At 34.6% G+C, this 27798-nt stretch overlaps 1 protein-coding gene across 1 annotated transcript in view; it reads left to right on the forward strand.

Moving 5' to 3' along the window:
• The window catches only part of LOC145690803 (uncharacterized), a 40783-nt gene extending 19941 nt beyond the window's left edge, over positions 1 to 20842 (forward strand). The window contains exon 2 of the mRNA XM_081766097.1: positions 15025 to 20842. Coding sequence (XP_081622223.1) covers positions 15025 to 16186 — 1162 coding nt within the window. The 3' untranslated portion in view covers positions 16187 to 20842. The remainder of the gene's footprint in view (positions 1 to 15024) is intronic.
• The last annotated feature ends 6956 nt before the right edge of the window (positions 20843 to 27798 follow it).

The raw sequence follows: 27798 nt of genomic DNA on the forward strand, positions 1-27798 counted from the left end.
CGAAGATTGGAGTTTGTATAATAATTTCTGTTTATACCCGAATAGTCTCTTTACCTTTCAGAAAGCGTAAATCACTTGCTGCAATGAGAAGATTCAGAAGTAACTTCCGATGACAAATAGCTCCAAATAAATACACTACATAATTTATTCATTGCGATGATATTATTTTCTTAATTTGTATTTAACATTCACATATATCATACAATACCAACGTACTGTGAACACCTGTTATATTTTAAACATAATAATCACTTTGTTCTGCAATGATTGTATGTTATATATATACAACTGACGTATTTTAATGTAATTATCTTATATATTTTTTCATGCATTGTGGAAAATAGATTTCATAAAAAAAACATTGACTCAGATGGGAATCGAACCCTCGACCTTACGATTTGAAATCCAACGGCGTACCACTGAGCTAACACAAGCGCTCCTCGAATAATACTTCTAGCGATATATAACGGTATTTAAGATAATAATTACATTCATATCCACTGCAAACGCTGTTTTTGTTCTACTTTGACTTTTATACTCAGTACTCAGGAGAGAATAATGTTCTATGTCTTAACTTTCACCATTCTTTTACATATGGAAAGATTCGTTTACGTATCTAAATATTCCATTAAGTATGGAGAGCTAAATGACAAACAAGCATGTGCTGGCATTAATACAGTTTCGAAATATTGTATCATTAAGTATTTCAATCAATGTTGCTTTTTTATATATAATTGGTAATAAGTCTTATTATATTTAAAAGAAGAAAACACATCTGCAAGATTTTTCCCGATTGCAAAGGTTGGCTTCGAGGTTCGAACCTGGTTTACTTTTCCCGAAGATACCGGAAGTTGGACTTAGAAAATTTTTGCCTCGAAACAGCAATAAAGAATGCGCTCAACCTTTTTGAGACAAGGTGTACAAACATTGAAAAATTTTGCAACCAATCTGTTTGAAACATCTTGCGAAATTTAACAGGTATTGCCAGTTATTTTGCTTCTAATTGCAGAGAATGTAATTTAAGATCAAGATTTTCTTATTATTTGATTGAAATAAATTTTGTTACTCTGCTTTTAGATTTTAGACAAGTGAGAATGGCCCTAGATACAAGTCCAGCAGGATTTTGTGTTCTTTATTTAAGAAAAGCTTTGGAGTAGAAGATTAAGAATAGATTTATCAATACAAAATAGCTTTGCAAAGTATGTTTTTTGACAAAATAGAATCTTAGTACCTTTAAAAATGTACCCAACGTCCGCTTTTTCTTTTTAGTTTTCCTTTAAAGGGAGGTGGTCATTATGACTACTAACCGATTTCTGAGTAACGTTAGTTTCAATTTTTGTTAAGGGGCAGCAGCATTTTATCAGATAATGTTCTCGTAGTACATTTGAAAACTGTATCTTATAATGGATTTTCGTTCTTCTATATAGAACTCCTGAAGCCTGACATCATCATTATTTTTTAAATTCATTTCAGAACGATGTTAAGTCAAATTTCATTGTGGGTTAATGAGATGTACTCATAAAATGCCAGCGAAGCGTTACTTATTTATTTATAAATTAGCCCTGTACAGTCCAGATTAGGAATATAATCGTAAATACGAAATTACTAAGTACATCCCGCCTTTCGAACAAAATATTTTCGAAGCATAGAAAACTACACTGTTTAAGCTGAATTTCATTCTGGATTGCAGGTTATATTAGGAAAGCACGATGAAGACTATGAATCCAAGGTTTTATGAGTGAAAGATATAAACTGCTTTTAAAAAAAATGTTCACGTTTATTATATTTCTTACACGGGGGAATATATTCCATTATCCAATCAAAAGTGCAGGAACGTGAGGGTACGTGGAACCAAGAATGACGAGAAAGTTATGGAGCTAATGGTTTATAGTTTACTTGTGTATCAGTTTTTTGATGTATTTTGTGTTTCCACGTATATTTCCCTATCTTTAATTTGCACTTTTTCTCAATTCTTAAAAGTTTTTCACACTATTTTCGATTGAATTCCACCAAGATATGAGTTTTCTACCATTTTGTCAGTACTTGTGTGTAATGATAGCTTTTATCATACTTCATACTGCCTTTTTGGACAGTTCCGTATTTCTGCACTTGAAGCTATAAACGCTGAGGTATTTCATACAAAATCAGGAAGTTCACGAGTGAAACCTTAAAAATTAGTTAAATTTTACATTTCAAGTAGTATTACCAGTTGGCGAAAAAAAGTGGAAGGCTGAGATTTTTTCGAAGTTTGTTTTGAAATTACAGGTTCTCAAAATACAGACAATTTACCAGCAAAGTATTACATGCTTGACATTTGTTCGATTACGACTTGCAGAGAGCTCAAAGTTCATAGGATACTAGCAAGTAGCAACATAGCACTTGCAACACAGATATTTTCTATTTTGTATCCAAGTAGTATGAGAATCGTGAAGGTAACTTAAATGATATTTTTATTACTTGTTTATGGTAATGAACAATTTTTAAAACGATTAATTTATATTTTAGCTGAGTGTGACGTAAAAAGTCACGAAATATCGAAAGTGTATGCGAGGTGGAAATAATATCATATGACAGCACATGATTTGGGTACTACTTTCCTAGTGTCATCATTAACACACCTGCGGAACTATTTCCAAACAAGCAAACGGGGTGAAAATGAATACCCCGTCAGGAATGTCCATTGGAATAGTAACTGTATTCGCATCAATAGTAATTGTATTTAAGCGCAGAACTCAACTTTAACAAACTTGAAACCAGAAACTTAATGAAACGACATAATGATCTTACCTTCCTCCAGACACTCTCATGTTTTCACCTTGAATTTTCCAAGAAACCATTGCCTTCAGGAATCTTAAAAACGCACAACTCTTGAGAGATAAGGTTGGTAACTACTCTTTACATCATTTATACGGTACAGCTTCCATATACTATTCATACAGTATGCAGTACAGCTTCTACACAATATTCATCTTACCTTATTCTTCCAAAAAAAAAAAAAAAGAAAAAAAAAGAAAAAACCGCAGTGAAATGATAGCTATTTCACAATAAGTTACTAGGTTTGGAAACACACCTGCTCGAATCGCAGGTACCGTAGTGAGTGATCAAAATTGGCAGAAGGCAATTTTATAACTTGTACGTTTGCGTACAAAATTTTAATCGAATAATTCTGATTCAGGCCTACACATCCATGATAACAATGCTACCAACTTGAAATGTGGAAAATATAGCTACAGAATCAAATATTTAAACATGTACAAATTTAAGCATGGATTCCAAATTGAAAAGTTGAATTTAGTATAATTCAAATATAGAGTAGTCACATATATTGATTGTTTTATATCTGAGGGATCAAACTTCAAAAAAGCGATCATGTGGCATTTCATTATATTTGACACAAAAGTCGTTGCTTGTAGGGAGCGTAAACCCATGACCGATAGGTTAGTCCGGCGTTTTGTCTACCATGCAGTAACATGTTACTCATATTTAATACTTAATCTTCTAGTATAAACATTACAGAAACCATGACATGTAACAATTTCCATCGTTTCTTTGTTTAATTTTTCTCTTTCCCCTTTTCCTAATTTTAATACTCGAAATGTATTATTCCAATTTTTCCTTTTATGGTTAATTTTCACCATGTTATTTATTTTCTTTTGATGATTGCGTTTAGCTACATTACTAATCGGAATTTTTACAATTATTTCTTAAATATTCACTTATTTCTTTCTAATCCAATTTTTTATTACTTGTCCTAGTCAGCTAACCACTAACATATAAGGAGGTTGGCGTTCTAAAAAAAAGAAGCTCCTTCATCCAGGTGAATTGTTTCAGTGTATATCTTATAGCTGGACACCGAACATGACACGCCAGAATATTTCTCCGATTGGAGCAAGAAAGAATGAATATTTCGGCATCACTTAGAGAAGTTCTAGATAGATAGGATAAATTACATTCACGTTGAGTTCTAAGAGAGGAAAATTAATGCAAACAAAATGAATATAATAATGTGTATCATGCTGAGACAGAGAAAAATGGACAGAACAACAAACTTTTAACTCTTAAGCATGGACAGTCTGCATTTCCCTCCTGCCCCATCTTTCTGTTTCGGTTTTTCTTTTCTCTTATGGAATAAGTTGCTTTTAGTATCAATAGCAAACATATTTTACAGTGCTTAATTCATTGAAAAACAAACTGTAGGCGAATCGAACGGAGAATATTTAGAATGAGTCTCACACGCTATCCAAATAGGGGCACAATCTAAGGCGTATGTTCAAAACAGCCATATAACTGCACACTGCCATATAGTTGCCGCCGTTTCCATTTCAATTTTTAATTTTATTTTCGGTTTTTAGATGTCTGTGGCTAAACATGTGGCTCCAGAAAAAAACCTTGGATCTGTAGATCAAGATCAGGCAAAAGTTATTAAACACAATCTTCAGAACTTACTGTTGCGTCTACACATATGTAGGTTTAATCGAGGATTTGCATTGAGAAAAGCTAAAATATCCAAGTTAGAAGCACTTCAAATCTGCTATTGGCTCACAATGTTGTGTATAACATGGACAGAAAAAAAAAGAAATGAACAAGGACTACGGGACGCTAGTTAAGGGCAACAGATCATGAAAATTATAGGAAAAGAAAGAAAAAGCATGCTTGGTCATCTTATTCCGCACTCCGATTGTATCACCATGCTGATAACGGGAAATGCAATAGGAATACCAGGAAAACGAAGACCAAGGATATAGTATGTAGGCAGTTACGAAGAAGGGACGTTATCAAGTTTTTAAACTGATCTTCCATCGTAGAGAAAAATTTCATAATTTCCGTGTTGCCCACCTACCTATGGTTGGGGAGAACAGGAAGGAACCGATAATTTAAAGAGTGATCTACCAAATTTGCGATATTTACACTACTTCCTTAAGGATGATTAGAAAGTTGATTTCATAAATCTACGAAGCCAGTTCTACCTCTTGAAGGATGTGTCCTCATCAATAATCCATGCGGGAATTACATTTCGTAGCTTTGTTAGATAATATTCGTGCAGTGTAAATCTTACCTTGAAAATCATATGTCCAAGCTCTCGCAGGAATACATCGGAACTATGTCGTGTTATTTTTTGAAATAACTCGCGTTCAAATATCGCCTGATACAAGCCATATTTTACTCTCAAAACACATTGTTTTGTTATTAATAATTTGTTTTCTGCATTTCTTCTAAATATCTTAAATTTTATTGACCAGTGGTTAGTGGAGGCTAGCTTTTGTCAAATATCTTTACACTTCTATTTCTTTCTTTTGACTGCATGGGTTATTCCTATGGCCGTGAAATCGTGTTTCTTCTCGTTGTTAGAATCTTGTAAATATAATCGTAACGCTCATATTGATTTTCACCTTTTTCCCAAAAGTTTACACATCCCTCTCTTTCCCTGCCACTAGTTTATTTCGTTTATCCCAGCTTTGCTACCGCAAATCAAGATTTCTTCCGTACCTACGTTTTATCATAAACCGAAGGTAGGGAGAACGGTATACAAAGTGTAGGTATCGTAAAAATGGAAAAGTGAGCAAATTATCAAATTAAGCTCAGATATTAAAAAACTAAAATTATCTTGCGGTGCAAATCACAAAACCTGGTTAAACTCTGTGCAAAATCTAATAATACTGAATGTAATTCATACAAAGTAAAAGAACATCAAAAGATTACAAATGAACAAGTAGCTTTTACTGTATATGTTTACGGCCGTTTCGACTTCTTTATTTCCACCTTTATCTTCTTTTCTCTTTTAATACAGGTGGCGGTGTGGCACAATCGAAAAATTAAGATTTCACTTACAATAATCTTCGACCGGTCATCTCCGTCAGGGGCGTTGCAGTTATAATGATCTGAGACGTTCCACGTCGGATAATCCCAAGAGTCCTCTGGAGTTTTCTGCTGATAGTAATAAGCGATCGTCCAAGCCGGCACAATTATTCCGTCCTTTTCAATGATTTGGAGCCAAAAATTGTCACACAATACTGAAACTACAAACGAATGTTAAGGTGGTAAAACATTTCTACCAGTCACTTCACTGCTGATTTCTGCACAATATTAGAAAATATATTTTACACCAAGGTGTATGCAAAAATCGTACAATCACTGATGATAAACTAAGAAAAAATTGGCTCTCGCGCATGCAAACGGCGATTTAGCTTGCGAAGCTGAATCCGTACAAGTGGAGCACTCAGAAGAGTATAACGTGTGTTTACAACAGCGCACCCCACTCGCCTTCGTGGGTGCCTTTCCCAGCGACGACCAGGCGTTCGTGCAAAGCACTGAAGGTTCTTTTAGCAAACCAAAGCTTGTATATGATCAGCCGAGAAAATCCCGATTTTCACTCCTAGCATCGGGACCGGAATTATCGTCTTATTGTCTTTTAGTTATAACAGTGCGTAGGTGCAGGGTGATTGTCCCGAAATTCAGATATAAGAAAACAGTCACCAGAAATGACGCACTCACGTTATCAGTGTCCCTGCTTGTTGAGCATATATGGCCGTAAGACCGGAGCTGGGCTTACTAACACAAGTGTACAAAATACCAAACTGATGAAAAATGTTATAAGATTGCTCCTCCAAATACGAGGCTTAGGTAATAAAGTTTAAACTTAACATTGTCCTATTTCTTTTAAATTCCAAAAAATGAGCCTCAGGTCGTGATAGCCAAAATCTTTCTGGTGTTATGCTATGTATAGTACGCAATTTTTGTACGAAACAATTTACATCTTAATTTAATTTTGCATTTTTGCACAGTAAATAAAACGGAGAAACCAAAACTTCGTAGGTTGATTCTGTGGTGAGATGGTTAACTCGTTGCTGTCTGTAATAAATGGTCGTGGGTTCAAATCACGGAAGTTGAAACATTTTCATTTTAAATATGTATCTATATGTTCACATATATTATTAATATTTCTTTTCTTGCACTTCACATATGTTATCTTAGACCATGTGTTCATGGATTAGGGTTGGTTAAACCAGGTTTCGTTATACATACTTACAGTTTCCTATCTTTACTTCAAAATGGATTCCTATATATTCACAGTAGTTAATATTTATTTAATAAGTTAATAATTATTTAACAAGTAAGGATGTATTTGAAGAAAATATAGAACGATGCCAAAGCACATTTTTTTTGACACAGCAATGCATTATTTTTTCTTTATTCCGAAAGTTACTGCCAGTGTGTGCTTTGCGGCCAAACCTGTTACTCACTGTTAGTGCTGGTGGCATCAGTTTTCTGCACGTACACGCATTGTCAAATCAGTTTTTCTCTTCAAAAATGACCTACCGATAATTATTATGATAAAATATAGAAACTATCAGTGTTAAAACTAATCGTTTTATGTAGACACGAACACATTTTAACACTATTTTAGAACATACATTCCAAAACTGGTGTCGAATCTGGCGTAATATCACGGCTATTTTTTTTTTTTAACTGTATACATATCAAATAGAAAAGTAGTTCAACTTCACTCTTATAACTTGTATCCAATTTCATTACTTATTTTCTTAGAAGAAGAGTGCTAAAAATCTCTCACGTTGCAGTTTCTTGTAATCGATTCTGCATTCAAATAGTATGGTCATTTTTTCCGTGTAAATTCAATTCAAACTGGACGTCGTTAAAATTATCCGTCTCCGGTTTCAGCATTTATCGCTATAAAACGAAAATGGTAACAGGTATGTAGCAGCTGTTGTTTTGTAAGTGATTAGTAATCCTGTTATCTGATTTTCATATAGAAAAACTGCATAAGCTGTCGAACAGCTCTTGTGCGATCGAGTCAGCGTCCCAACGATACGTTCTGTCTTCTTCCATAACTTTCTATTCAAATTAGAAGTGCTTCAAATTAACAAGTTTTTTCAACATTTATCTTTATTGAAGTGAAAGAGTAATGAATAACTAGTAATAGATATTTGAGATAGATCCAGCGTTCAAGAAACAGATTCCTTCTTCGATCTTCTTAATATATGGGGACAAATTGTTACAGATGTACTACCTCATGTTTGAATATTGAATTCGCATATTTTGGAAGTCGATTGTGAAACGATATTCACTTGTTATTTGGGTATTGTATAAAGTGTTTAATAAACCCCACCAGGTTGATACTTTTAGCCATGCATAAAAAAGTTGTATCTATGTATCATATTTGGCAGAAGATATGTGAATAGTTACTAAAAATGTGCCGCCTTCACATTTTCTTTTCAGTGCCATGTATTTTAACCTTTATCCTGATTTGAAATATTATTTTAGTACTAGGCAATGCTGTTATTTGTTCGTTTTCGAGCCAATGATGTATGTTTTAACCACTACAAGATTTTACCGTTCCGACATTTACGTTGGTTATTTCACAGTTTCCGCTAACAGCGTATCAGTTGTTCATAAACCCAGATATTTTACGAATTTTGTAACTTTTTGAACTTGTTCATTATAGTTACCTTAGTGTAAACATAATGTTCGGCCGGTATTCTATATGTTGGTGATTGTACCTACCTGCACAATTGTGTAGGTCAGGGCTGAAAGGGTTACAGATGGTTATTAACAATCAGGAAAAAGACGTTAAATTTTGAATAACTTGCTTAGCGTGAGATGAACGAAAAGAAATTTTTACGTGCTATATATTTAGTTCACATTTACAATAAGGAGACATCACATTTTTACAAAAATAATGAAATCGATATGTCTACGATAGGCGGGTCACGTCGCTTGCGTCACTATGCTTGTGAATTGTAAAACTTTTGTGACATTTTGGTGTGTCAAAAACGAAAAGATATTATAGGATACGATACTCTAAGAATGGGCTATAATAATCCAAGTTTGCATGGTTTAGTGTAGGATGATACCCAGTCGAGAAGTTGAATTTATGAGGTGTGGGACTTAGGGTTTGGTTATTCAGTGGGTGAACGAGTTTCGTATATTCTTGAATGTATACTAAAATTTAAAGTGAAATATATATTTTACATTTTAAGCTATTACTGCTAAAATTACACATTGAAAATTACTATGAAAACTTCAAATGAAGGTCACGTTTCATGCAATTAAGTTACTCTGTCAGCCTTCATTCACAATTTCGCGAACGTATGTTCAGTATGTTGTACTTTATTGTAACCAGCGAAACAAACACCTGATCACGAGGGTGCTACCTCTGCAAAAAAGTGTACAGAAAACCAATGCTTAACTTCAACTTTGAAATTTCACAGATAGCACAGTAAATACAACCATAACCAAGCATATGCTTATTGGCCCTGCTTCAGGATTTGTGCAGGAACTTGATCCTAACTCGTACTTTAATGAGATGTGGGCTAGTTTCAAGACGCATTTATGCGAAGAAAACATATTTTGACTGAAATAGTATAAATAAAATGTATACTTTCTTCGAAATGCGATGGCAAGGTCGGGAAAAGGTTTTCTTGAAAATTTATTTCAAATGTTAATTATTATTATTATTTTTTTAGTTTTTACGTTGTAAGTGTTTATATATCTCCAGTGTTCGTTACAACATTAGTCATATAGTATTACGTAATTCTATTCCTCCAACTGTGTTTAAAGAAGGTATATATGTATGATGCCGTTAAAGGTATGTAGATATACTTAGTGAAGAATGTCCGTAAGTGTTCTTTCCTGAGTATTGTATTGCAGTAACGCTTGAATGAAACAGGAAATATTAATGTGAATTATCGAGGAAGAGGTAATGATTCTTCGTTATTTTTCCCCAAGAAGCAGGTAGATATACTTCTCCATATAAGTAAAGAAGATCGTTCGGAAATGATAAAGGCGTTGTTTGAAAGAGAAATAATGAAAATACTTTGTTTCGCTGTAAATTTTTGTAAGTCGTATGCTACAAGCCTTTTGCTGTTTTTGACGTTGCTATTGTTAAAAAAATCTAAGGAAGTCTATAAGTTGTTGATTTGAAGTTTACAGCTTAATGTCACAACATCCCCTTGAAAACGTAGTTTTCTACATTTTTTATGCTAGCAATATTGTGATCACTTGAGTGCATCAGGCAATGCGTGACGAAGTTCTGTACATTGCATATTCATTTTATATCATATGGTAAATTTATGTATTATAAAATCTGCGCAAAATTGTCTGTTTTTATCCAGTAACTTCCTCACTGGTATAGAGTAAAGATTTTTCATGACATTTTTCACCTCCAAAGCATAATCCACTAATCAGATACTCTGCTTTTAGTGTAACATTTATAGCTTTTCTCTTACTCGTAGGATGTTCATTCTAGAGACAGTAACGTAAAATAAAAAAAAAAATAAGTTTTCTAAGTGAGATAAATCATACATGTCTGGTTAATGGCAGACATGTAAAATTTAATTTCAATGGATTCAGCCATTTCTGTAGTTAATACCAGATTAGGTTGATGTCAAATTTTTTGTACTGAGGTATAATATGCAGATTGTTCGTCTTCTCACTCTTGAACGTTGTAATTCCGAAAACACTGCTGCACGCGACACTTTTTTAAAACTGAAAAAGCTATTGTGCCAGCTGTCCTTTCTCTAACAGGAGAGACCACTTAGATTATAAGAGTTGACGTAAAAATTTAATGCCCATTTGAGTGAACGTAACGTAATAAAATGCCACTTAAATGTAGACTCTCAACAAATTCAATTATTTATTTTAAGTAGTTCAGCTCCTTGTATTTTATAATGTGATGCATAACATATTTCTTTAATATTTCGGTATTCAGAGTGTAGCATTTATCTTCGCACGCCCTATTTACTTTTATCGTAAAAAACAATAATGACTAGAGTGTTTCACGATGCTAATAACACTCGAGGGGCATTGTTTGCAAAATCCGTGTAATAGTAGGATTCCAAACACAGTATATATTTCGATTTCGGCGAATGACATTACACCGGGTTATGATAAATTTAAATTCTATGTTTAGAGCACAAACATAAAAGCACTAGTAATAATTTAAGAGTAATGAAGGTTTTAATGGTTGTCCATATTACCTTATCGTGGAATTCTGGAATCGTTGTATCATGTATTTCAAATAAGTAGATTAAAATTACAAGAAATTGAAAACATTATGCTTGTCAAAAGTATTTATTTAATAAGAATGTATCTGATGTAACTACGTAGCTACATATCAATATACGCAAAATTTTACTATCTCAAGGTATCAGACTATATAAAATCGCAATTTGAAATTGGTATACATAAGGAAATCACGTATCTTGTGCAAAATTTTAAAAGTTATTATATCGTTCCTTTGTCTCTCTGTAATCATAGTGACAGTTTCTTGTAGCTGCAATTGAAAAAATCTCTTCCGAGTTTTAAATTCTCTGACACAAAAAGTAATGATATATAAATAAAGTTAGTGACACCCGTCTCTATTTTCACTTATAATAATGAAATGTTTAATCCATATAGCACAAAATAAGTATTTTGGTATGTACCAGGTTAACTCTGATATCGTATATATCGTGACGGACTTAAGTCTTTGACCAGGTAATGGCGACTGCTTTGAAACAAATGCAGCTTATGAGAATTAAATCTTTCATATATGTTGTTTCCTACAGAAGAATTGTACTTCTGGGTCATGATCGTAGTGGTTCATGGTGAGTGGTGGGTCGTAGTGTGTCATGGTGGTGGTTGAGGGTCGCAGAGGGTCATATGCTTTTGACCCATGACCGACTGACCCACCGATTCAACGAACAACTCCAACAGTGGCACTTCCCGGAATATCCGTACAGATTTTGGAAAAGTTCCAAAGGATATGTAATGGTTACATTTTAGGTTTAGGTATTACTAGTCTGCAGTTTCATTTTTGAATGGAATTAGGATTCCCGTGATTTTCTACATAATTTTCGTGAGAAAACGTAATGACCAATAAAAAATTCAACGTTTTCGATTCGGATTGGTTTGAGTTAACAGCTTGAAAATTAAATCCTTTATTGTCCAACGATTACACCTGTTAGGTTAAAGAAGACTATGAATAAAGCATGTGAATTATGATGGACGAATTGTTGGAATGACAAAGTCGGAGTATCCCGAGATAACCCACAAGCACGATGTCCGTCTCAACCTTACTTGCCTTGGGAACGAACCAGGCACCCGACACATTAGATTGTTTATTATGCGGGGTCTCACTTTCGATTCCCGATTGGAAATACTTCTAAATATTAAATGTCTTCGATGTATCTGTGTTCGTGTCCCTGTCGTTCAAGGTTACTGGAAACACCTGTAAAACAAGAATATCCGAATATAATAGAGATAAGTTACGGAGATACTTTTTAAAATTTAATGTTGAATTCTCTGGACTACACTATGTTATCAGTGATTCATGGTTAATAGCACGTTTGCAATTCGCTACATAGAAACTCTTACATAAAAGCAATTCGCAACTCTTTATTAAAAGAGCGTTTTTAGGATAGTGGCTTGAGCATTTGCTGTGTGTGTTGGGGGTCCGCGGTTCGATTCTCTCCAAGGATACTCAGAAAAAAATTATAATTTAGAATGTTAATATTTCTGATGTATAATAAAATGAAAAATTGTCATTTTCTCTTGTTCTTACAAGTTAGCGTTGAAATGACTTCTTTCACAGGAAAAACTATTTACATAACGTCAATCTCGATTCCTACTGTCTGAAAACTTCGCTTGTTTCAAAAACAATTCATGAATATAAATGGGTCATCTTTCAGACCTATGAGTCATAAAATTGCCTGAATTGTTACTAACTGTTCTTCTACTCATATTAGAAGCAATAATAATGTTTTCCTTCTCCATTTTCAACACGTTCCATATATTTGTTCAAGAAAATTTATAAATAGTAACTATTTCAGTTGTATATTTTTAAGATATTTCAATATAGCGCATCCATAATCCAACGTCTTTTACGCAAATAAAGGGTGTTACTTAGAAAGAGTATCGTGATGATCAAAATCCTACTTAGCTTCTTTTAAGGCATCCGAAGTTTCGAATTTCATATTGTCAAGTAGCTGACACCTTTTTCCTCTCTTATAACTCAATACACCCTTATAGAGGGATAAAAGAATTTATTTTCATTTTCGTAATTTCAGTATGCTTATTTGCATTGCAGTAGGACGTAATATTGAGGTATCAAATATTCAGTAATAATAATAATAATAATAATAATATAGATAAGAAATTCCATACGAGGACACATATTATTAAAGCCTGTAAAATCGCCGGTAGCGTTAGCCAAAAGTTACAAAATAGTCGGGATTGGGAGAAGTGTCAGGACCATCAGGACATACCCTCTTCATACGTCCCTACAACTAGCCAAATGTTATAACGGAAAGTTTCGAGACAAATTTCGTGTAGAAAGTAGGGATTCCGAATTCACAAGAGCCGTAAGAAAATTTATTTTAAGTAATGATTATGCCGGATAAGCTACAGGAGAAGTCGATGATGAGAATGAAAGAAATATTCGAAAAAGAAAGTGGAAGGAAGCGGAACACGGAGAAAACCTATACACACGGTGTTTGTTCAGCACAATACTCACTAAACGGGAGTTGGGTGAAACAGGTTGAACCATTAAATCTACAACACTTCAGTAATAATGGTAATAATAATAATAATAATAATAATGATGATAAAATGATAATGGTATTAAAAGTTTTAAAGTTGCCCTAAAATTTGGCAAAACTTCTTTAAACGTAGGGGTTTCGGAGAAGGTGTTCCGTACCTTCCTGAGACATTTCTGCAGCTTCTCAATTTTAATGGAAAGCTTTCCTCTAAAGATTCCTGTAGAAAATATTGTATTCCACGATTTCAGTAAAATAACTGTAATAAAAGCAACTGAATATCATTGAACACTAAGTGTTATAATAAACTAACTTGTGGAGTTTGCAGATGTAACTATATAAGTTTTGCTATATATATATATATATATATACAGACCATATACAAGGTAAGAAAATAATATCTAAAATTCAGTCTACAGACCAATTGTTTCCTAAAGAGTGGCATATATCCTTTCGAGTATCGAGATGAGACGAGCAATGTTTACAATACTTTTCGTCTCGTCTCGATTCTCATCTCAAAAGCGTGACGATATTGTGAGTTAGCCTTGTCCCTTGTCCCATGTCGAATTAAAATGTTAAGCCTCATCCCAATTTTATTCGGTTTGTTTTAGAATGGAGATGAGAAATTCGTCTTTTCATGGGCAACATTACAGTAAACCGAAATATTTTTTTTCTAATATCACGTTTCTGCTTGTAATGGTATGACCTGTGCGATAATAAGTTTTTATTGTTTAAATATTTCACGATATAATTATTATTATTACTAGTATTATTCCTGAAAATTTGATAGTTCAAGTATTGAATCAAACGAGTATTCAAATATTTGAATGTAATAAAAGCCTGTCTGCCGATCAATCGCAATCAAAATTCCTAAAGTAGAGAAAAAAAGTTGCTCGACGTGTATTCGGTGAAAGAATCTCCAGTTTACTGGTCAAGCGTCTAGACCACTGAACCACGATCACTACGCTGTAAACGATTCATCTTTATTCTGGTTACGTTAAGTTTCTGTGCCTCAGCGTTGAAAGTTGTATGTTACTTTTTTTTTTCAAAAACGACTTTCGTGTTTCACTTATGATGGTATAAGTGAATAATCTATGGTAGAGTATATATTAAAAAGTTGGTTTGTTCTTAAACCTTTGGTTCGCAAATTTGTTTTTTTCTCCACACGAAGCTACAGATATGACAGATTTACTTCTCATACTCTGCATTTGTTTCAAAGCAGTCGCCATTACATGGTCAAAGACTTTTGACCGCCACGATACAAATGATTGTTCAATTTGATATATTGAAAAAGCTACAGGCTCTTATTTTGAAAGTAGAAAGATATGGAGACTTCTCAGTGGTACTCCAGTTCATATTTCTATAATAGTTCATGTAATGAAACAAATTGAGCGTAATTTTATCATGAAATATAGCCAATGATGACATTTTTTTTGTTGTTACTTAATCATTATCTCCAATCACATTTCGTTGTTTGTTGAATATGTTACAGGCCCGATATGGTATACGCTTCCCACGGAGAAGAGAATACGTTGAATATATTAAAGAAAGCCATTTCTCATTCAGATCCGGAATCTCATACTTCGATGCAGTTTGGCAAAGGATTTCATCGATCGCGTTTGTCAAGACATATACTGACGCAGGAAAGTGGAAAGCGTGATACGTACCAAAACACTGATGAACGCTTTAGTCAAAGCTCAAATATGTCAAACGGTAAGTTACTGCATACAAGTCAGAAATCCCACATCTGCGGAGTATGTGGAAAGAAATTTCGTGCATGTTCAAATTTGGCTAGACACATAATAATCCATACAGGAGAAAAACATCACACTTGCCAAGAGTGTGGAAAGTCATTTAATCAACGTTCACATTTGGCTAGACACATGTTAATCCACACAGGAGAAAAGCATCACACTTGCCAAGTGTGCGGAAAATCATTTAATCAACGTTCAGATTTGGCTAGACACACGTTAATCCACACAGGAGAAAAGCACCATACATGCCAAGAGTGTGGCAAGGCATTTATTCAACGTTCACATTTGGCTACACACATGTCAATCCACACAGGAGAAAAAGATTACACGTGCCAAGTGTGTGGTAAGACATTTAATCGACGTTTAAATATGGCTAGACACATGTTAATTCACACAGGACAAAAGAATCACACTTGCCAAGTGTGCGGAAAATCATTTAATCAGCGTCTAAGTTCGGCTACACACAGGTTAAACCACACAGGACAAAAACACTACACATGCCAAGAGTGTGGTAAGCCATTTCATCAACGTTCAATTTTGACTAGGCATATGTTAATCCACACTGGAGAAAAACCTCACACATGCCATGAGTGTGGTAGGGCATTTAATCAACGTTCAAGTTTGGCTACACACATGTTAATCCACACAGGAAAAAAACATCACACATGCCAAAAGTGTGGTAAGGGATTTAAACATCGTTCAAGTTTGGTTACACACATGTTAGTCCACACAGAAGAAAAAGCCCACATATGCCAAGAGTGTGGTAAGCCATTTAATAGACGTTCAAGTTTGGTTGCACACTTGACTATCCACACAGGAGAAAAAGCATACACGTGCCAAGTTTGTGGTAAGGCATTTAATCGACGTTCAAATTTGGTTAAACACGTTAATTCACACTAGAAAAGAATCACACTTGCCAATTGTGCAAAAAATCATTTAATCAACGTTCAAGTTTGGTTGCATACATGTTAATCAACACAGGATAAAATAAATCACACATACCAAGTGTGCGCAGAATCATTTAATTGGCGTTCAGATTTTACTAGACACATGTTAATCTAGATAGGAGAAAAGCATCACACATGCCAATTGTGCGGTAAGTAATTTAATCGACGCTCACATTTGGTTAGGCACATGTTAATCCAAACAGGTGAAAAAAATCACTCTTGCCAAGTATCCGGCATATCATTTAATCGACGTTCAAATTTGGCTACGCATGTTAATCCACACAGGAGAAAACATCACACTTGCCATGTGTGCGGCATTTCATTTAATCGACGTTCAAATTTGTCTACTTATGTTAATCCACACAGGGGAAAAGTATCACACATGCCAAGAGTATTTTAATTCATTTAATCAGCGTTCAAGTTTAGCTACGCACATGTTAATCCACAGGAAAAAAGCATCACACATGCCAAGATTGCGGTCGGTCATTTATTCGACGTTCACATTTGTTTACGCACATGTTAATTCACACAGGAGAAAAAATCACACATGCCAAGTGTGCGCAAAATCATTTAAGCGGCGTCCAGATTTGACTAGACACATGTTAATCCACACAGGAGAAAAGCATCACACATGCCAAGAGTGCGGTTAGTCATTTAATCGAAGCTCACATTTGGTTAGGCACATGTTAATCCAAACAGTTGAAAAGAATCACACTTACTAAGTATGCGGCAATTCATTTAATCGACGTTCGAATTTGTCTACACACATGTTAATCCACACAGGAGAAAAGCATCACACTTGCCAAGAGTGTGGTAAGTCATTTTATCGATGTTCAGATTTGGTTAGTCACATGTTAGTCCACACAGGAGAAAAATATCAAACGTGCAAAGACACTGGAATGGAATTTATTCAACGTTCATACGTTTTGACCCGCAGAAAGGAAACGTCATACGCGAAAAATGTAAATTCTACGCTCAAAGTTAGAAGACACTTCAATAACAAAGTAAAAAGCACAGAGATGCAAAGAGCGTAGATTGCATTTACTCAAGGTTCACACATAGTAAATCACATGTTAAATCAGACAGGACAATAACCACACGTACGGAGAGTGTAGAAAAACGTTTACAGGCAGTTCACATTTGGCAAATGGCAATATCAGAACATTTCAATAACCAAACATGCAAATGGTGTTTGGCAAGACATTTAACTATACAAAAGATATAGAAAGATTTGACGCACTCACAAGATGTTAAGTTCTGAAAAAAATGATAAGTTCATCATAAATGTCCTACAAAATAGGTTTACAATAATATTAAAAAAAACATTAAGTCCTTCAAATGTCGTACCTCCACTTTGTAACGGAACGTGTTTTGGAAAACAGGTTTTAAGTTCGTAATTTGGGCAGATATTACTGCAAATTGGAGCCGCATCTACTCTACGAGCTGCGCTTTTGCCTTGCCGTCATAGGAATTGTAGCATAGTGAAAAATGGCTGACGCCGAGGAAGATTCGAATGACGATTCCTCAAGTAAATGTTTATCTGAAAATAATGACTCCAAATATACCCCTTCTTGAGTCTACATATATGTAATGGAGATAACGGTAACAAGTTTAAGCGACAACGATAATCAGGGTGCACCTTCCTCATCAGCTACAAGTGTAGATCCAGCGGAACAAACATGTTCCATGTCTGTTCCAACACTAGGGCCTTCTGGATCATCTGCGATTCGGCTGCGTCTTGCTGGTTAATACCTGGTTGCGGAGGCCCGTTTTTACCGCATATATTTATATTTCCCAAGACATTTTTTTAATGCCGATTGAAGGAAACTATGACAAATTGAAGAAAAAAAGCGATCAAAAAATCAAGTCGTCCTCTCTTCCACATCGGTTAAACTGATCAGACGAAGTTAGACAGTTTAGTAAACCACACATACGACGAGTTTAGAAAAGTATTTTGTGTATTTTTAAGTTTGGCAGGACATTGTAATACACAGTAGAAAATCTCACACATGAATACACACAGTTGAAAAGAAGATTTATATGGAGCTCACATTTTGCAATGCATATGTTAAAACACGCAGGAGAAAACATATTAAAAACTAAAGCGTTCTAAGTGTGTAGAAACGACTTACTAAGTTTATATTTTGCAACAGATATATTATACACATGGGGAGGAACTGCTCGTGTCAAGACTATGAAGACTGGTATAGTCGAAATTCAATTTTGGGGAAACATGCTATTTCATACAGGTAAAAGATGGCTATGCATAATTGTGAAAACCGTTTACATTAAGTCCAAATTTTGTTAGTGATAAGATATAGCAAGATATGTGAAACGATTTACTGAAAAATAAAGTTTGTATATAAAATGGTATAGTCAAGTTACACACGTGGTAAATATACAAATGCGAAACATCTTAGTTGGGGAAAGTTCGCGATAAAATTCGTTAAATATCACTTTCTTTAACCTTCATCTGCTCACGTACTGCCAATTCACGTTTCCACTCGCCACGACGTCAATTCGGCCGCCATCGATTAATCACATATTTCAGCATTGTGCATGATGCAAAGTGTATGTTTTGGAGCATTTAGGTTTAGTAAATTAAAGCAAATCAATTTTGACCAGAAGTATACTTATGCTTTAAATTAAATTACAACACTGTATGACTGAACACACTGAACAAAACACAAAAGGACAGAATCTAACCTAATCAACATCCATGTCACTGAGCTAGCTATGATAATGCTGACATTTATTGCAGGGAGCAGTAATCATTGAGTGCTTTTTGCACATGTTTTTCCACAATATGTAGATGCCAGGCGAGTTCAAAATAAATCAACCTCCATGTCACTGCCCTCTTTCTGAGATTGCTGGCATGTATTGCAAGTAGTAGTAATTGTTGACTGCCTTCTGAACACGTTTTATCCACAATCATTACATTCAAGGCGAGTTCTGTTTTGTCTTGACCAGGAGATGTAGCAGATATCTCTTCGGATATGTTAGTCTCGTTCGTCATTGGTATTTTGCTTTCTATATTGTGCCAAGAACAGCAGCAATTTTTTTTTCAAAGTTGAGATTTCACAACGAGCTTTCAGGTTTTCATTTATTAGTACAATGCTAACTCATACAGATGTGGTCTTCTTGTATAATTTTTGATGTTAGGGATGTTAAAAATGAAACTGCGATTGAAACGTAATGAAAGATATACTTACATTTTATGTAAATGGGAACGAAAAAAAATCACGTTTTGGCTACCTCTGATGGCAGATGGGCCATCCACCCTCCAATACCAACTTTGGCATTGTACTGAACCGGAAGTAATGTTTCGATAATTTTCTCGTAGAGGATTCATATGTTTCAGGGTAGCGAGATATTGCTTCAGGATTTGACATAACTTTCTAATCCAGATTTATAAATGGGAGAGAAACGGGCTGTTTTCCAAGAACAGGGAAAACAGGTTTCCCTTACGCATCTATCAAAAATGAGCGAAAGCGGAAAAGAAATAATAGAAGACGTCGAACGCAAAAGGTTTTGCTTATGTTGTCCTGGCCAGAGGCTCTAAGGCCGGAGAGAAAATAAAAGTGCAGAAGTGATAGATAAATGAGATAAAATGGACGAGCAAACGGATTGAACAGGGAAGTACGTTGATTATGCAGTTTAGAATTTGTTACAAAATAACTCATTAAAATTTTCTGCTTTTCCCTCAACTTCTGCACCTGATGCATCATTCTACCTTACTAGAGGTATGCTAGAAGTTTTAGACCTAAAACCAAACTTGTTTAGTGTTGTTGATGCTGGTGTCTGATTTTTTTAAAAAAAATATATAGTTTAGGTATTCGCTGCATCTCAATATCTTTTTTCCTATATCAGAAATTCTTTTAAGAATATGTGTTCATTTTGAAATGCACGCAACAATTCCCAAAGCTTTATCTTATTTCGAAATGAGTGGCAACTCTGTTCGCCGTGCCTTGTTGGAAATTTCACTGTTTTTACTTTTTTGAACAGTACAAAGTATTTATTATTGTTGCATTAAAAAGATCGGAGAAATAACCCACTGTCTCGTCTATTGTTCCATCTAGTAAAAGTGTCCACTGTAACACCATTAGTTTTTTACAAATTTCACCCAAAGGGGCCTTCCTTCTGACAGGCACAAACTTTCTTTTTGAGTTGGATTGCTGGCTTCTGAGTTCGGGAGTAACATATGGAACGGGGAACTCGCGGTCTGGGAGAAGCAACTCTTTATATGGGATGACACATTCTGTTGGAAAAATAGAGATGACATAACCTAAGCTGTTATTTTTACACGCGTTATGAATATTGTACTATCCCAAAACGAGTCCTTGAATAGAATTTTCGACAAAGGGTCTGATGTTATCCCATGTTTACTGTAGATCCATATCTAAGCCCAAGTTACAGTCACCAAAATGAGCACCTTTGTCACCTTCTAATGGCAACTGGAAGTGATTCGTTGCATGTTTCAAGTAAATTTTGAGGACTGTTTCTATATGGTCTGCAGAAACACTCGACGAAATTTGTGTTTTTGGACATACTTACCTTAGCTCAAATAAATTCACACTCACGTACGAGATGGTTCTGTGCCCTGCTGACCCACTTATTTTAATACTACGAACACTCCGCCCCTATTATCTTCCGGTCGTTTATCTATGTAGACAATTGGTTGAGAAACGGCATTCCACTGTTCATTACCGATTCTTTCAATCACGTTACACTCACCACTAAAGAGTCATATTCCGGCAAAAAACTAATATTCATAGCAGAGTCTGTAAAATTGTAAAACTTCTTCCACCACTTGACAGACATACTAATAGCTCTTGCGTAGTTGATTTGTAAAAATCGCTTAAAGCTGGCTTCCGTACAAGGCTTATGTGTAGGGATGGGCACGAGACAAGATTTGTGGTTGTCTCGTCTCGAAAATGTGCTGTAACAGTGATGGCTGACTCCAAAAATGTATATTTCTCTATTGGAAGAGCCGTGTCTCGACTCGAATTTTGTCTGGAAAATCCTGTCTCGACTCGTCTCGTGCGCATCCCTACTTATGTGAATAATTAGTGTAAAAAGTTCCTTGTTTTTAAATGAAGTAACACGCTTTCATTTAGAAAAAAAGATTTTATTTTTAGTATTTTTTTCAATTTCTCAATATGCTGTTTTGCGTATTGATTCATAACTTTTACTACTATTCCTGGGGGGAGCTCATGTAGTTTGGATTCCACGCTAATCAGTAGGTCGACGTCTCATATAGCCTCACTGCTGAACAGGAAGTTCCACTCAAATTCAATTCAACTTTTTTTTTTTTTTACTATTAAACTTCGTCGGTAAAAACAGCTGAAACACTTTATATGCGGAATACTCAATAGATAGCCCAGCATTTTGATCAATTCCCGGGATACCACTAAACAGGGGTTTTGCAGTTACCTGCATTTTATCGCTCCAAGCTACATCAGAATCTGTCTTTGAATAGGAACGACACTTTTTTTTTCTCTCTTTCCCGGCGCAGCCTCAGGTTCACTTGAAACAGAGTTACTATATTTTTCACTCCTGAATACGCCACTGAGCACAGAATAATCAATGTCATTACTATTCATTACTAACTCATAACCGTCAGTCGGAGACATTCATCAGTTCTGCAATTTCATTATCGCTAAAAATTATGCCTCTTCTTTTTGTAATACCGCCGCTCGTAAAGGAATATCCACACACAGACACACAAACTTAATATAGATATATATATTAATCAAAAAGCACGACATATACTAAGGAAAATATAAATGTCCGTTCGTCCGTCTCATTGAAATGAACCCATATGGCGTGAGTGCATGTCTAAGTTTTTGACTCCTACGAACCGTGGGGAAGTGATGAAGACGTGATTAGATGCAAATACAGCCCTCGTCACCTACACACTGCATAGTTTCTTAAGTTGAAAGAAAACAAAGGACCCATTCTGTGTTGTTGTATATACATTCGGCAGGGGAATTGATCGCAGTTGCCAGGGATACATTTCTTTTTACCCTTTAACATATTCGAGAGCTGGAAAGTGTGTATACTGATAGATCTTGAGGTAGAAATGGAGCCATTGCTAATAAGTATACAGGAAGATAACAGGAACAGCGATAAGTCAACAAACCCATTACGAAGTGAATGAAGTAAATAGATTAATAGATGAGTTTTGAATGTTTTACTTCAACGTTTTATTTCGATTAAATTGAGATGTGTAATGCAATAATATTATTTTCATGATGTTGTGAAAGGTCATAATAAATACTTTTTCCTATTACATTCTTATGAAGTAAGCTTTGCGCTAAAAGCTTCCTGAACGTGACAACACTGCACGACATCGTTGCCACACTTCCACTTACTGTAGGCTGTTTCTTCATATAAGCGGGGGAAATTTAGAGATTGGGCTGCAACATGGCTCACCGCTTAACGCAGAAAACATGTTGAAGTAAAAAAAAAAAATAATCAAAAAATAAATACTCTACCAACTAAACCTTTTTTTGTTAATAGTTTCAAATATTTGGAACACTAGACTTCCAAATTTTTGAACAGTGTTTTGTACGTTTCTCTACCTACCATGGTAAAGGAGATCAGAGCGTCGTACATTTGTTTTAATTACAAAAAAAAAGTATAAATGGATGAAAATTGAACTTTTCAAAACTTACAGTTAATGGATGCATCTACATATTGTACACAGGAAATTATTTCACGTGATCATTTTTTCTGAGATATAGTCCTATAAACATTGATCTACCAAAAAAGTACGAAAAAATACGCACTTTTTCATTAATCTTTATTTTTTTCTCACTGCATAGTACAAAGAAATGTTTTATGTCTTAAGTATTGAAAAGACAACATTTCAGCAATTCCAACGAGGTACGACAATGCAATATAAGTTTTGACTGAACGTCACGGCAGCACCACGAAACCAGGGGCCTATCTTTATCAAATGGATAGTAGAGATGCACTTCCTCCCATTCCCGGTGCAGCATCTGAAGGTTGGATCGAGTTTCTGTCTCCTCGTTCCATCAGAAGAATGGATTTCAAAAATGAAGAGTTTTGAACTTATTTTCAATGACATTAATGGTACCCGCACAATGTCCGGTGAAAGAAAAACATTGTAAAAAGACTAACCGAGAAAATAAGTGAAAAGTATCCTGATGTAAATGAACATTTAATTGAGATATATGTAATAACTAGGATCATCATTCGCATAAAATACATGAATAATAGAAGTAAAATTCTAAAATCAACAAATGCCCATAAAAGAAAATCATGACTAGGCATGCCTTAGCCACAGCGAGGCCTACAACAAAAAAACTAAGCAGCAAAAGGTGCGTAGTATTATTATTTAATATTATTTATTATTGTTTGTTTCCTGTGCAAACTTTGTCTTGTGTTGCTTGTGGCTGCGCGCTTCGCTTGTCTGCTCCTCTACAATTTGTCGTCCTCCTGCCTGATCTTGCAGTGACGTCGTGTCCCCAGCCAATCAGCGTCCCTTTACCGATATAACCAAACATTAATTCTAGTAACCTGGCATCACTCTACGAAAGAAATACGCAACCGCAGAAGAAGATTGGAGAAATAAAGTTACTTTTCTGAAAGTTCTCGTAAATCATTTCATTAACTGGCAAAAAAAATATAAGGGAAGTATAAGACCAGTGTTAAATTCTTATTATTCAATTCACAATGGCTGGTGAGGAGTTTGTTAAGTTGGAATTGATGTGTAAAGAAGAAATTGTTTATGACTTACCTCAGGAAGATCCACTCGAAGGGAAAGGGCGGACATAGGAACTGATGACTGACAACAAAGAGTTAATATTCTCTACAACGGAAGGAGAGCAAACAATGGACAAGGATACAGCTATGTGTTCTTTGGATGTGAAACTAAACGTTGATAGGGTGAAATCAGAATTAACAGAAGAAGATGATCCTGCACTTGAAAGTAATATAGAAACGCTACGAAAAATAGTGGTTCAGGAGACTTGCGCGTCGTACTCTAATGACTCCCAACAATTAACCACAAAAAATTTAAATTCAGTTCGGACAGAAAGGTAATGTTCATTTTTTCATATACTAATTGGCTCAGATTGATAATACGGTTACATGGGTTCGGAAAATTGTTGGTTAAAAGAAATGCTTCACAAGAAGTATATATATATATGGGAGATATCTCGAACGTAAGTTAGTAATCTACACTTTGGGAATGGCATGGCACACATACACTAGCTGTATACCAAATAATAACAACGAATCGATGTTTTGTCAAGATATAAAGGAATATTTTTTTTCTAAGATATAAACTACTGCTCATACAAGTCTTATGTAGTTTATATCTTGATAAAAAATTGATTCTTTTATTATTATTGATTACACATTAGTCATTAAATGTTGCACATATTTAAAATATAGGTACTCGACGATATTGTTTTATTTATATAGAGACTTTTGTAAAATAAGAAATCGCGAGAATAATATTCATCCTAAAATTTTCCAAATTAAACGTGGAATGTATTATATTGGAACAAAAACTATGGACATTTGTAATTTTATTCAGGATTTAGCTCAAATGGGTCCAGCCTCATTTCTCCCGAGGGCTTAGAAAGACATTAGCAAAATACAAATAAAGAATATTTTTACCAAGAATGAATGTTCATTAATTGTAGAGGTCCATACACAAATCCATTTCATAGCTGCACTAATTTATTTCAAGGAAGTCTACTTTTTAAATTCCCAGCAATCATTTCTAGGGTATGGACCTCAATTTCTCAATATAGGATCACTTTAGAGGCTTACTAAACCTACATGAATATGAAACGATGTACAAAGAACTCTAACGAGCATGCGCTAGATGGCCAGTAAAGAGAACATTGCTGTGCAGATTAGGGCATTACGCAGAATGTTGGTAAACGAGGATAGCGCAAAATGCTTTATTTAGGATAAACTTACATGTCTTGCGTGTTTAATGTGTACTTGAACGTTCCTAAGTATTTTATAGGTATCATTCTGAAATGCTTTCTTTGCTTGCATATTTGTGTTCCGAAGTACCACAATACATAAGGGACGTAATTTCTTAATTATATGGATTCCTTCGTTCCCAAATATTTTTCTAGTTCCGTGTCATGATTTGACACATTGAATTTTGATACTCCATTTCGTGTATAGGAAGTTTTAAAACATGAGAGCCTTCTCTCACACCACTACCCAAAGGGCAACCCACCCTTGTTAGGACGATGGTTGGTGGTTGTTGCCAGATGTCCAATGTCATTAGGCTGAAGAAGAAACAATAAAGAAAAAGGAAGGAAAACAAATGAAAAATAAAGACATAATGTTATTACTTTCTGTGATAGATTATTATTATTATTATTATTATTATTATTATTCAGGACTGTCCACAGGCAGGTTTTAGGTGCTGGTTGTATCCATATGATTATTATTATTATTATTTTTGAAAGACAAAATATTTCATTGAAAGTAGCATAGTCGGTTTAATTATACCTTAATGATTCCTTTAAGAACGTTACCTATAAAGGAGAACTTAGCATTTTAAAATAATTAATTGTCATAGCCAAGAATGCATTCTCTTTTAATTGAAAGAAAAAAATTGTGTAGGGAGGCATAAGGAAATCTAGAATGATTTTGTATAGATAGCAATTAGCACTGGCTGCCACGTTAAATAGCCTCCTAATATTTGGGATGTAAATTAAGATGGGTACCTTTATCCTTATTTTTCCTTGCCCCCCGCAATGTAGAATATCAATTCTAATACCTTTATTCCCAGGACTCGTTATAGCACAATTGTCTGAATCGTCTGACCAGTTCTTCATCCACAGGAGTTACTATCAAACACACACATCTTCATAGCCCTGACCACGAACATTATTGATACTATGCAGGCAAGGGCGCCCATGTTGTGGTTTCCAAGGGGGCCAAGTACAAGCGACGTTTCAAATAAATAAATAATTAAATTTTATTTAACGTAGAAAAACGACAAACGGGTGGGGCATTTATATACTTACATAAAAGTTTTATGGGGCTTTTATATGAAAAAGTTTGTAAAGTTTCTCTCTTTTTTTTCTTTTTTTTTGACATTCGGCACTGCCACTAAGTTAAACACTTATATATGCATGACTCACAATCGATATACAAATAATTCTCATGATATACCTTTAATATACGAATTACAATATTGCTATATGCGCTCTTATTATTAAAATAACACAAGCATTACATGAAATCAATGCATTATTTAGACGTAAAATATTTACATTACTTACTTTACAAGATTATATGAAAAACTATAGAACATGAACAAATCATTATCATGAATAACTTAACTTTTCAACAAATAGATAAAACAAACTTTATTTGAATGATATATTTCAATATTCCACAAAAGGAAATAAACAAACTTATTCTACACACATTATACTTAAATTGCATAAATGACGAAGCATACTTGCACTTCTCACGCTATTCTGACAAAGAAATTATGAAAACAAAATTGTTATTTAAAAATACAAGATTACACATCACTTAAACATAATAATTACATGAAATAAATTTATTAGCACTCTTTTGTACTGTTACAATAAGAGTGAGGCCGGATAGAAGTAAGTTTGCCACACTTTTACGCTAATAAGCGCCTATCCACTTAAACTTTTAAGTCTCCCTTCCCCATTTTACATTTATATTATCATCCCACCCCTTTGGAATGGCAACAAGACCTTCTAGTGAGGTAGGAATATAAAACAACATAGAAAAATGAACCCAAAGGTTAAAAATAAATGAGGGTGGGAGTTGCCATTCATAATTCAATACTCGTGTTACAGTATTCCACTGACACATAAAAACTTACTTTCACTCTAACAAAATTAGAGCCTATCATCGTTTACATCAGTTATAGTACATAAATGCTAAACAACTCACCTTATACAATTGGTGGTTTAGGATCTTATTGTTAGTTTCGGTTACTTATCGCAAAGCATCAACAAGACAATACGATAATTTATGTAAACGAGTTTTTAACTCATATTTTCCTTACATACGAATACTAATGAACAACATTTCCTTACATATTATTATTTAAAAAATAATCATGTCCGTGACTTTTTTTTACACGTCACGTCTGTTTAGCTTAGGATTCAACAAATGATTTAAAGCTAATATGAGAGTACGGTACCGACAATATAGCTTATCGTTCAAGTACTGCAAATATGTGTCACATTTTAATAGCTCTTTCAACAACAACTGAACATTGAACTTATTACCTTGCCACTCGTTGAAAACAGGTAAACTAACTTTCGTCACATTTAAAGAATTCACATTTACTATAGTTTCAGGTTCACAAGAATCAAATTTTTCACCATTTTCTTTTACAGAATCAAATTCTTTTTCATGAATATGTTTCTTAGCTAATTCCAACCAGATGTTCCTAGTTTTCTGAGTGGGTCTCCACACTCTCATACGATCGATAGAATGTACACCACAAGATTCTCCGGTTAAAGGATCTACAAGTTCAAATACTTTGTCTGAAATTTTACTTTTACAAAA

This window comes from Thermobia domestica, chromosome 7 (genome assembly GCF_964235325.1).
Source record: "Thermobia domestica chromosome 7, izTheDome1.hap1.1, whole genome shotgun sequence".
NCBI lineage: Eukaryota > Metazoa > Arthropoda > Insecta > Zygentoma > Lepismatidae > Thermobia > Thermobia domestica.